The 13,262-nt window shown below is 37.8% G+C and overlaps 1 protein-coding gene across 10 annotated transcripts in view; it reads right to left on the reverse strand.

Annotated features, from left to right (window-relative positions):
* The window catches only part of vav2 (vav guanine nucleotide exchange factor 2), a 199,419-nt gene that overhangs the window by 44,926 nt on the left and 141,231 nt on the right, over positions 1-13,262 (reverse strand). For all 10 annotated transcript variants that reach the window (XM_085463279.1, XM_085463274.1, XM_085463273.1 and 7 more), the window contains exon 4: positions 6,741-6,809. In XM_085463279.1, the coding sequence (XP_085319405.1) occupies positions 6,741-6,809 (69 nt within the window). The remainder of the gene's footprint in view (positions 1-6,740; positions 6,810-13,262) is intronic.

Consider the following 13,262-nt stretch of genomic DNA (forward strand, 5'->3'; position numbering starts at 1 on the left):
TTGGTTCACTATCAGCACTGCGCTCCATCTTTCTTCATTAAGTAAAAGTGTCTCATGTTGAATACTGAGAAGGCTGCGTGGGAGGACAATGGCCACCTGATGCTGTCCCTTCAGTATCTCCTCTCTGAACTTTGAGACTACAGCACTCTCCGCAGACACAGATGAGCACCATGACAGAAAGGCTCTTTGGAAAGCAGGTAATTCACATATTTTTTTGTTTAATTCCTCAGACAGAGCTTTATATGAGGGAGGTTTAGTGCAGTGACATGAATGTTGCCTGTTAAGAGATCGAATAGGAAGTTTGTAATATCTAGTTCGTTTTTATCTATTAGAGAAAGCTTGGCTCACTGGAACATTTGTTAACATCTGTTAGCTTCTTCATCTCTCTTAGTTATTCAGTTTGTCACTGATCTTTTTTAGCAAGCAAGTTCAAAATGTATGCATGTTCTTATTAATGATTAATGAGTAATTACTGCATTATACTGATGAACCAGATGCGTAACTGATTATGAAAGCCAAACTTTTCCTATTTCTTATTTCGATCCATATTCAAAACATCATGCCAAGTTTTACTAATATGTGTTTTACTTATATGCCAACAGATATACAATATTTTATCTTGCTTGCATTTAGACAACCAATATTCATTATGATATTTTCCTTGTTGATTATAACAGATTGTTGCAAAATAGCATTGAGACAACATTGGAAAGGAGGTGTTTTACAACCGTTGTCATATCATTAATGTTAAAGCAAGTAACAAGTAAAGTAAATAGCAATCATTACCACACTGCTGAGCATTTTTCTGCTGGGAAATTTTGGGTCCTGGAATTTGTATGTATTTTCCTTTTGAAATGCACCACCCACTGACATTGTTCAAGAACAAGCACATCCCCTGGGGGAGGATGCTGCTATAAAGGTTTTACTAGCACAGGACACCACAAATACCTCCTCAGAACTGCTTGAGGAACACAACGAAACAGCCCAAGGCATTGATCCAGCCTCCAATCTCTGCAAATCTTAATGCAATTGAGAGGACTGGGGGGTACAATCCTGAGCCACAGAGGTCCTGCCTGACAAGACGCAAGACGTGAAGCATTGGCTGCAAACGTCCAGGTGGGACCGTCTGTGCTGTTCTGGTCCAATATAAGCAATATACCCACCCAGCAGATGATTTTAATGATGTGGCTGTTCAACATAGTATGTGTAGTCAATCAAATCTGTGTGTGTATACACTGTGGGTATGTGTGTGTGTACACACACTGTTAGAAAGGGAGAGAGCAAGAAAACAGTAAGATCTTTCTATCCAGTTTAGTAAGTCACATGAGAATTATACAGCTTATTTCTTTATACTAATAAAAATTGCATTTATGTGCATGTGCACATGTGTAACCATCACAGTGAATGATTAAGGAATGGAAGTAGAGGACCTAAGGACTAACAAATTGGGTGTGATTTTCTCTCTGATTACACAGTGACAGGCTAAAGGCTGTCTAGTGTGCTTGCATGCAATTGGCCTGCTGTAATGTGCTTCCGGCCTTCAATGACATAGAGTTAACATGGGGGTAGTAGAATGTGACTCATCATATCTGAGCTACTGAGCACATGTCTCTGAAGGCTTGGCTGCTTTGTGTATTTTTATTTAAATTTCAAAAGTTGTTTTTCTTTGTTACTGCTTCAATATTCTGCTCCAGCTCTGACCCTCCACACTGTAGCTACTAAACTGCATTTGTGCAGTTCAAAATCAGAATAAATGGGGCAGTAGTTTAGCTCACTGGGATGTGGGAAAAAAACCCTGTGGGATTGGCACATATACCACAGAGGAGAGCAAAGATATTGGGGCAAGGTACTATAAATGGAACCTGGAGCTTTCCTTAAGGTTTAGGGCCACAAATGTGCCTCGCTGTAGTACATTCACCGCATTTTGATAATGTGCACATGAGCAGGGAAGGTTTCACTACACTGCATAAAATACTGCATCATGGGGACACTAATATACTTTGGAAATGTATAGAAAGAAATCTTGGCTATATATAAAACATTAGTTTGATGGAAAAAACTGGGAAAGCACCTGATATCAACACCCTCGGGCACAGATTCTGATAACCTTAGAGGAATCAATACTGTACTATTTCCAAAAAGGCAGCAATGCATATGACATCATTAATAGCACAGTTTCTCTCCTTGATTGTAAAGATTAAAAGATGATAAATACTATTACTATGTAATACCAGTCATTTAGAGGCATGATGCTACTTAATACCTTGCATTAAGAAAAAGAAAGAAAAAAAAACAAACCTTAACTGAGCTCACTTCATGTTATTGACTTTTCATGTCAACCTGCCTGAGGGATTAATGGAGCAAAATAAAATGCAAAAGAGTGACACGAAAGGTTTGTGACAGTGCATGCTTCGGAATGGAAATCTATGTGTTCCTTTCGCAGAGCAAGAGTCCCTTGGCGACTGTGCCCGATCCACCCTGATTTCATGGTTTGTCAATTCCAGGATGGAGTCATTCCAGATGGGAAGAACTCTCAGCTAAACGATGTGAGGACTTGACTTGAGAAGGCCAGAGGGGAGAGGCACAAAGTTTAACATATTAACCTGTGAGACCTCAATTAGGATGAAGGCTGACCTCTATCTGAGTCATACAGTATACTTGTGGAAACAGATACAGTCCAGCAGAATGCCAAATCATCATATACAAATAAACCATAAGTGCACCTATCAGGGAATCTCCATTCCATTCATTTGCACTGAACATTTCTGGGTTAGCCCATAATGACTGCTTAAAGTATCATTTGACATTCTTCCGCCATAATATTGTAATTATGGAAATCTTCTTGCGACAAACCGTCACATGCCTAAAATGACACATGCAATTTTCAGGTAATCGAGAAGTGGGCATCACATGTCTTGCCGCCTCACTCTACTCCAGCAGCGCCCATCAAGCAGTATTTGCGGGGGTGATAATGTGCCTGATGTGAGCTCTCTCTCTCCTTGTGTGTTATGTGTAAAAAAGGGTAACTTGACCGCTGTGACGTGACAACGTCTGCAATTCATGAGTAAAAACAACTTCAGCCAAGCAGACACGAGCTCTTTTTCATGCTCACTGCGTTCAGGAGAGACTCGATCACCTGCAAAAGCTTTGACAATTGTGAATTAGGAAAAAAACATTAAACACAATCGCTGAACTTCACCAAGTCATAAAAGGTTGATTTCATTCCCACATGAGCGGCCAGAGCAGCCGTTTCATCTCAGCCGACATAATGTCAGTTTTTAAAACTCAAGTCAAAATCCATTTTTACAGACATCGGTCAAACGCGGTTAGCACCCACCAAACTTAATGATGCAGTTCTATTGATTTCTATTGTTTGCTGTATTATTTCTGTTTTACTTTTCCCACACAGCTTTTCTTTTCCACACTTAATATTTTTGGTGACAATATTGCAGTATTATTTCCTACATGCTGTTGTTTTTATGACACCATATGTCCTGCCATTGCACTATTTTCCTCCACTGGGATGCTTGTTGCACAGAATAGTTTTACATCCATAAAAATTATTACTGCGGGAGGATTATCGCTGTCCTCTCTCTCACTCTCGCAGTTCAGTCACGCACCCGTCGTAAATTACGTGCGCATCAATATTTCAGACTAATTAATAAGCCTCTGAGAGCAGGGTTATTGCTAGCGTGGCCTATGTGCTACTGTGTCCAACTGTATTAGGTGAAGGACATGCTGATGAATCAATTATGCTTGTGTCCATTGGTGAAACTAAATGCATAGATGTTCAGTGGAAAAGGTCAAGAGCAGCTGCACTAGAGAGCAGCATGATTAATTTAATAAGACCCAGCCCTCTGGACCTACAGGTTACACAAAGAGCAAAGTGTTACAACACCACTGACCATTTCAGGAAAAAGAAAAGATTAACTCAACCTGCTGCCATGGTTACAGAGGCTAAAACCCATCAGTGGAGAAAGGACATTTTGGAGGTTAAAAGTTAGAGGCAAGACACTAGGTGCAGTCGATAAGTGTCATAATGGAACGCCTGTGACTGTTTGCTGTGCTGGGCTATTGTTGCTACTGAGGTACACACTGACTAAAACCAGCGCATCTTTCAGCAGTAATTTCAGCAACCTGGACAGTGCACACCACTGTCATTTTTCAGGTGTATTTAGAACCACGGTAAACACAGGGAGCATTGAATAAGATTGAATTTTTTTTTTATTATACACACACAAAAAAAATTGTTTCATGGGTTTCATGGCATTACTCCACAAGTTTTCAAATTCTCTGGTTAAAAATCATGCGGTATCCTGATTAACCTCAGGAGTTCTTAGGTAGGCTCCAAACATGATTTATAAGTTGTCCTCCCACACACAGAATTGAAGTTTATAAAGAAGAATGTGCAGAGAGAAACGCACCAACCTCGCTCACGCTACACACCATGAATACAGAGATTGGAGGGAGGCAAGCCCACAAAGTGGATAAACTGAAAAAAGACAGGCTCAATATAACAGTTCAGACAGTCTGATGGAGTTTTTCCTGCTGTTTTCTATTTAAATAAATGTTTATTGATATATAAAATTTACTGTTCACAAAAATCATACCCAATTATTGATTTGCAATTAGATTTGCAGGGATCCTAATGATAATGTTAGGTGTTAGAAATAGCTGCTGCCATGCATAATGGTCTCTTTTCCTGCTGCAAGCTGTTGCACTTTGTTGGCTGACATTTGTAATCCAACTTTTTCTTTTTTCTTTTTTTTTTCTTTTATCTCTGCCATTGTTCTTTGCTCTGTACTAGATAAGGAGTACAATTTGTGTGCCAATCTGCGAGCACACTGTGTTATTTTTAGAAAGCCTGCATCCACGCTGTCCTTTTCACCTCACGCCATATCTGTGCACCTTGGCTCTCTCTCTGTGTCTCACTACTTGAAAACCCCTTCTCTAAATAAATGGAAAACAAAAAAAGGAAAGCAGCCTCTCACTATGCTCTTTTTCTTTTCTTTTTTTTCCCTTTAGTTTATGTTCTATGGTAAAAGCCCATGTTCCAAGTTTTCAGGGCTTCATATCTGGAATTAAATCCATTACTAGCCTTTTTGGCTAGCCCTGCTCTTCTGGTGCATGAGAAGATGCTAAAGGATGATTATGTATTCAGCGGGCATATATCTATAGCTCGCATGCTCGCCTTTCTATAACTCGCTCTCCTCCCTCCTATCTATCTGTGATAAATGACACCATTCTCAAAGCCTTTAACTAATTATTTTCCATTAATCCGAGTCAAGCGGCTGCTGTCATCGCTGCCAACTCTGAGCGCATCTTTCACAGACAGAAAAACCCACCAACCCACCTAATATGCACCAAACCAGGCAACCCGTTACTGAAGGAGGTATAGAGGCAGCTAAACCTGGAGTGATGTTGGTGTTACTGTGGCAACAGGAAGAGTGACAGAAGGCTCTATGCGTGTGTAATTAAGCAGTTAGAGGAAATTGGCAGAAGTGACAATCACAGTTCACTTTTAAACTTCGCGAGGTGCGTCACAACCGACAGGTAGAGAACTGTTACATAGTCAGATCCTTTTTTTTTTATATAACCGGTGGTGAGCCTATTCAGATTAGAAAAAACAATGTAAAACTATACATAAAAATGGGGGTAAAGAACAAATGAAAAACAACCATATGCTGTATATCACTCATACTTTAGTAGATGCAGAAAAAGCTGTTGTTTGTATATTACTTATCTGTTGCAACATAAAATTATAATGAAAAAACTTTATACTTTATAACTTTATAAATCTGAATATTTTGAAACAATGCCTAAAATTTTTTAAAGAACCTGGCATCGCTATACAAATATATATAATCCTGTAAAATAGTCAGATGTCTATTCATATTAATGTACAGAATTCACCTGCTTGCTGCTACTACTGCACATTCACCCAACATATATATATATATATATATATATATATATATATATATATATATATATATATTACATATTACATATATATATATACATACACATATATATACACATATATATATATATATATATATATATATACATATATATATATATATATATATATATATATATATATATATATATATATATATATATATATATATATATACATATACATATATATTACATATTACATATATGTTACATATATATATATATATATATATATATATATATATATATATATATATATATATAATGTTCTTCCTCTACACCCCCCCCCCCCCAATTTTTTGGCACATGTCGAGGAGCGTGTCAGGCTACATTTCACTGTGTGTTATACTTGTATAACTATGCATGTGACAAATAAAGAACCTTGAACCTTGAATGTGCATATAAATATGCAAAACTTGTGGGCCCAGGGTAAAACCTTTGGCACTGTGGCCATTTCATAAGTGCGAAACATTTCACCTCCCACATCCAACTTTATAATCAATGATTAGCAATTAAAAAGGGTCAACATTTAAGTGCATCAGTCTTTTGTGTTAATCTTTGCCACAAAAATCTAAATTACAGAACTCAGTTTCAGTCTACATTTCCCCCTGGTTGTCCATGTCCTACTCTTTATGTAGGACACCCTCGACTGAGTTAGCGTTTGCTAGGATATATGGTGTTCATGGGTACATTTAGGGTTAGGAAAAGTCTTCGGAGAAATAACACAAAGTCCCCCTAGGTGATGAAAAACAGTTTGTGGTGAAAAGAAGACTTACTCTGCCAACTCCTCCAGGCTCCGGTACACATCATCCTCATTCTCAGCAGTATCCTCCGATGGAAAAGGTCTGGCACACACGCACACACACATATGCAGACACACAAAAACAAACAAACAAACAAACAAAAAACAGAGAGTGAGACAGAGTACAAAATGCTTTATCACTGCAACAGCTCAGTGTTCCAGGTAGAAAAATAACTAGTCAGAAACGTCATGTTACATCTGTCAGGTTGCCACTCTTTGCTCCATCATTTCAACAGCACAGGGGCAGAATCTATTCAACAGAGGACCCCATCAGTCACAAACAACATTGTCAAAACACATCAACATACTGCTACTGGCTGATAAAAAAAGAAAAAAAATCTGCCATCTTCCACCAGCCAACCTTCTCAGGAATTCAGGAAGGAATACACTATTTTTTCTTCAGATGGCTAGGCAGGTGGCTCATATATCCTCTCACAGGGTTTTTGGACAGCTTGTCAAGGACCCTCAGGGGCAATGTAAGGGACTGACTATGAAATACAAAAAATGACCAACCTGAATGCAACCTTCACTGCTTACACGAATCAACTGATCCTATGCTGAAATTTCCCTTTCCTGCAAACACTGTCAACAAACAATCCTCCAAAGGAGTAGCAGAGCATAGAAGTGGAAGATTAATCAACTAAATCAATAAACAGCATATCTTTATCTCCAAGATTTCTGCCAACTTTACTCTCAAATGCATGATCAGTGTAGATCTCAAACGACCAACGCTGTTAAATATCCTTTTTTACCAAGAGCAGATTGTGACTGCTGCAGATTATAGCCTATTAGCTTAATGCTGTGCACAACTGAAACCCATTAAAGTCACTGAGGTCATGATCAGTGCTAATCATCAAAACACAAATGGCAGAGAAACAGTTTGTGTATTATTACTACACACACTCTATACCCTAGGACAAACAGTAAACCTTATGAAAGTCTCCAAATCCATAACACTCACGTTGTTTTACAGCTTACACAAATACTACAATTATTATTATTATTTTAATACAATGATAACAGCTTTTAGAAAAGTAAAGCATGGTTTCTTTTTTGGTTTCCCAGAAAAAGCAGAGCACCAGAATTGGACCTTGGACCTCCATTTTATGCCACTGTAAGTGATTTCACTTGCAAGGTATCCCATTTTAGTTTCAGGTGAATCGCATGTTATTCCTCTTTCAACATTAAAGCCGTTCATATGTGGTGATGAGGTATTGTTGTACAATTATGAGGCAATAAGCCTCACTTCTCTGTTTGCCTTTTTTAAAACACTGAGAGTAGAATTAAAGCAGTTAACTCTACTGACATTTATTAAGTCATTTTCAGTTCACTTTTAATTTTTTAATTCTCTAACTGCTGCATCATTTCCCAAATCTGGGATCAAGTATTTCTCAGCTCGTCGTAAATGAACAAATAAAGTGGTGGTTATTTTCATGTGGGAGAATTTAGGAATCAGAGTAGAGCACAAAAGGGACAGCAAATGAAAAAGATGTCACTGTCAAGACTGAGAAGTGAGCTGGAAGCTGATGTGGACTCTTCAGTGATGATACAAGACAAGACCTTCAAAGCTCTCACAAAAGCCCTCTCCTCTCCGTTAGCGCACAGCTTTGAAATCCTTTGACTGTGTTTAATCCTATGATATGATCAGAAGAGTGAGACTCAGTTCCATGCCCTCCTAAAAAGCCAACTGAAGTGGACTGCGTCTCTGTAAAGCTGTGTGTATGTGTGACACCAGTAATTAGCCTTTGTGTAATTAGAACATGTCAGCCATCAGGGTAATGAATGCTCAGCTAGACAGTCAAAGGTCAACTAACACACACGCACAATACTGCATGAGCCGCTTTGGTTTATTTATTCTGCTAACTGTTCCATGCTTAAGTGCTGTAACTTTATTAAAACGCATATTTTCAAAAGACAATTACAAGTACTACTAACACAAAAAACTGCCTCATCTGATTTATGTTACCTTCTCGCTAACTGTTATGAAGCACACAGGGCGCTTTCTCCGGAGTGCAATAACACACCCACATCTGAAGGCCCCCTCCAATGAAATGTGCATTATATTATAAGTTATTAATGGAGTCCCGCAGGGCAAAATTTAATTACATAGTAGTTTGTGGAGATATGCACTCGTATCTATCACCTCTGTGTTGTTTTGCGGAGCCAAGCTCTGTCCGGTGCTGCTGTTTTCATTTCTCTTAATGGTGCAACGAGGTACAATTGAACTATGTTCATAATTTCATCAGTACACCTCTGATGAGCTGTCTCTTGGCTATTCAGTGCTAGAAGGGAGGGGGGGGGGGGCTCGATTACATGCACGGTTTCCAACTTTCATGCTTTAGGAGTGCGACACCTGCTTTCAGTCTTTGTCTCGCCTTCTCAAGCTGCTCAAACTAATCTCATTGCAAATAAAGCGAAGCCTCGGAGCGCATCCCTGGTGAAGAAAACTGCTACATGTTAAACAGAGGTTTCAGAGGGGGAAGACTGAAACAATTCAGCACCAACTGGTCTCCAGACTTCATAGAAAATGGTTACTCGAGGAGCACATTACCTTTGGAAAATGATTACAATTTCATGTCACTGACTCTTGCATCATTCACCTCATTTCACTGTTTTACTCCAAAATGTAAAAATGCAATGGACACCACATTAATGGGAGCTGGTGAATGATTTGTGTTTAGAAAATGTTAAAGATTTGTTTTTTGCTTGCAGATATATTTTTAATTTTAGTTTTGCCTGTGAATGCATCACATATCTGCAGGAGTCTAATCATTAGTTAGTGGCCATCCACACTGAGTCATGAGCTTCATCACAGCTGTCCAGATGTTTTTCATTTTACTTCATTTTTTTGTTGTTATCCAAAAAGAAAATAGAAGAAGAAACCTTACAGCAGTAAGACCTGGGGTCCCTGCATGCAATGTTTCTCCTGGAAGAAATTCATTATTAAGCATACATATATATGATGAAAAGATGTATCAAATGTAGAATTTATATATATATAAATTTACAAATTTATTAGACCATCACCCAACGTAACATTTATGTCACAGCTGCACTAAATTTACAGTTTAACTAATTACAAAAAACATATGTTTCTTTAATGGTTAACCCACCAGTATCTGCAGCCTCTTTAACCCAAATGTATCTATAAAGCTAAAATATAATTATTGTTGTTACCCATGAAGTTACTGTTAAAGCACTTATGTTTGTTTGTTTTGTTTTTTTACAGTTTTGCATCCCTGAACAGAAAAATTAGTCTTAATGCTTTTATGTTATGCTTGATTCATTTTTGACTTCTCAGTGTGCCAACTCAAATTTGGGTATAAAAACACAAATTCAGTTCAGTAACTGCTGCAAGTTTTGGTTTTAAATACATTTTTCCCAGAGTTCTAAAATATCTGTGTTGTGTGTGTTGTTGTTTTAATTTGAATAAGAGGTGCTCTAATAAATTTGTTAAGCACTGTATACTATATGTTTTTTTGTATTTATATTTTTTCTCATTTAAAAGTACTTTGAAAAGAGACTAAAAGAGATTCAGTATTTTTGTAATTGTAGCCATGTATAACCAATGAATTTGGTGTCTTTATGTGTTTTTGCCTACTTTTAACCATTGAGGTATTTCTTTTTTATTTATTTGAATGCTTTTTTACTTTAATTCATAGCAGGTGAATGACGAATTGGATGATTCAACTTTTAAATATTATAGTCGCTTTTGTTATTTGATTTGAAACATCCCATGGTCAAACCACAAGAGGTAAAAAATCTGTTTAAGCACAGATAAAGCATTGTTTTGCTTTGGTTTTTTGTTTTTCTTACTTAACAATTTTCATAAATCAGAGTTCTCATCTTACACATTGCAGCTCTTCTTCCTTTCTCACTGAATTACATTACTGTAATGAACCCCAATGTCTTTGTGATCATGTCTAATTTATTCCACACTCTTCTGGTGTAATGGGAACTGTTAGTGCAGGTGTCCTGTACAAATCCGCAATGAGCCAGTCCCATTGATCCATTATTGTCAAACAGCAGAACAACAGTGTAGATGTTGTGTGTGAAAGCAGCTCAAATGGTCAGCAATGGAAGCAGTTTCATGTCCCAGGACACGGCTTCATTTCTGCAGGGGTCGATAAATCGCTGGAGCTCCAGCAAGCTTCCGCACTTTGCTCACTTTGCTACTTATTGTACCATGCTTGTCTATAAATCTCCCCATTCTCCCTGAAAACCCACTGCTACAGTTTCATTTCCTGGGGAGGGGCAGTGTGTGCAATCAGCATGTGAATAGGAGGGTTTTTTTTCTTTTTTTTCTGCAGAGCTGGATTCACAGCGCTTACAGAGAAATTAGCACATGCAGTACAGTCAAATGGTATATAAGAAAAACAGAAACGCGCATGCAACATGATGACTGTGTACTAATAAGCGTGATGTTCAGTGGTGTAAAGGGGCACAAAATAAACACAGTTAGACAGACGAAGTGTGTTTTACTATTCCTTATATCCTAAATAACAATAGATAAGTTCATAAACTAATACATATGTCAACAGGCAGATTTTGTTACTTTTAGACAGATGCAAGAACTTCCTGCTTCCCTTTGTTCTGTGTTTATGCTAAAATAAGCTAGCTAGCTATATTCTTCAGATTTTTAATTATCATAGAATATACATCAATATTCTAATGCAGTTCTCAGGAAGCAGAGATGGAGATGTCATCACCAATTCCTTATTTAGAAAGCAACTATGCTGTTTAGACATTGTTACACACACCTCCTACCATCTTTGTTCACCTGCTCTGTCTCTTCTCTCTGTCGTTTCTCCCTATAGCTGACTGGCTAAAGGATCTACATCTGCATGTAAAGAGGGAGAATGTTGGACAAATTTTCACTGCAGTTTTTTTTCCAACCTTTTCTATCATGTCTGGAATTTAAGAGGAAACTTCAAAAAGAATGCCTCATTTTGCAGATTTTGACCCAAAACAAAGGGTTAAAAATGTTATAGTCTAGTTTTGGTCTCAGTTGCTTCTTCATTTAGCATATCTCGCAATTTTTCTGTAAGTCTTCTTTCAGGGAAGCTCTTTCTTATCCTTTGAGCTATACTGTAAATGCTTATCCATGAGCATGTAGCAAATTTCAAACAATGATTACAGAGTCTGATTTTTATTTTTGTTTATTACACTGATTAATTAACTCAAGTCAAACTTGGGTTTTGGTGATCTGAAGAAAGACTTTGGGTAAATCTGATGAAATATTTGTGACTGCCTGGAGGGAAGCCATAAAACTTTCAGTTTTCAAACTTCTGATATGATTAACCAAGATAAATAAATCTTTAAAAAAATTATCAAACCAGGGCTTCTTGGCTTGTTAGGCAAATGTGCAAACCACCATGAAGCCACTATAATATTTAAAAAGTAAACATTCACAAATGTAAATACATTGCATGTGACAATATCACACTGGAGGATCATTATATTATGTCAACTTCCTGATCAGATCAGTCTATGTGGTGATCTGAGGTGTCCCACACTCTATGACCTGATCCCTCAGAGGCCAGGAGATACTGTACACTCAAACAGCAGGGATCAGTGATGAATTAGGACACAAGCACAAGCGGGTTGAAGGTTACAGTAGGAGGATAGTGTGTGTGGGCGGTAGGGTGGCTGTCTGGAGGGGGCTTGGGGTGACAACAGGGCAGAGGATGATGCAGGCTTATACTGCAGATAAGCCGTAAGAAAGCCAAGGTCAACACGTTTGACACACAAAAAGATGAGAACATGAGGCTTAAAAAAAAAAAAAGAGGATTTGTAGTTTTGTTACTGAAGAAGACAACGTCAATCATGAAGGCAAGCAGAATAAAATAGAAAATAAAATGGGACCAGTTAAGGTTTTAGTGCTAAAAATATGTTGTAGGAGAGGGTTAAAATAATGCATCATCACATTTTAAATTTTGTTCTTTGCTAAATTGTCTGTTATGTGTAGAATTTGTTCCTGTTTCATCATTTGAATCTATGAAAAATGCCACAGATAACCACAATGCTTTTTCATCAAGGTTCTTAAAGAGCTATTAGACAAAATTTGGCAAATCTCAGTGCTGTGTGCAGTGTGTCTGAATAAAGTGAACGAGTGAAGGACAAAAGAAGAAGTGGCAGACCTAAAAAGTATCTACAACAGACGAACAGTATGTGAACGCCATATTCTTAAAAATAGGAAAATGTCCAGTAAAGACCTGACACAGGGCCTGAGAGATACATCTAGCCCTTCAGTTGATCTGTCTGTGTGGAGGAGGTACACAGAGATACAACAGTGAGTGTCTACAGATGGAGGCTGTCATGGTTTGGGGCTGCATTTCAGCCAGTGGTGTTGGGTATACTGTCAAAATCAATGGAATAATGAATGTGGAAAAGTCCCATTAAAAATGTAAAACACATAAGAGCACTTAATGTCCTTCAAGTTGCATGGAGAACTATTCCTGGAGAGGAAATACAAGAACGGTTCCCTAACAGAGTT

Source organism: Copadichromis virginalis, linkage group LG7 (assembly GCF_057382275.1).
Source record: "Copadichromis virginalis isolate Kocher_CV1m ecotype Utaka linkage group LG7, C_Virginalis_male_GT1.1, whole genome shotgun sequence".
Lineage (NCBI taxonomy): Eukaryota > Metazoa > Chordata > Actinopteri > Cichliformes > Cichlidae > Copadichromis > Copadichromis virginalis.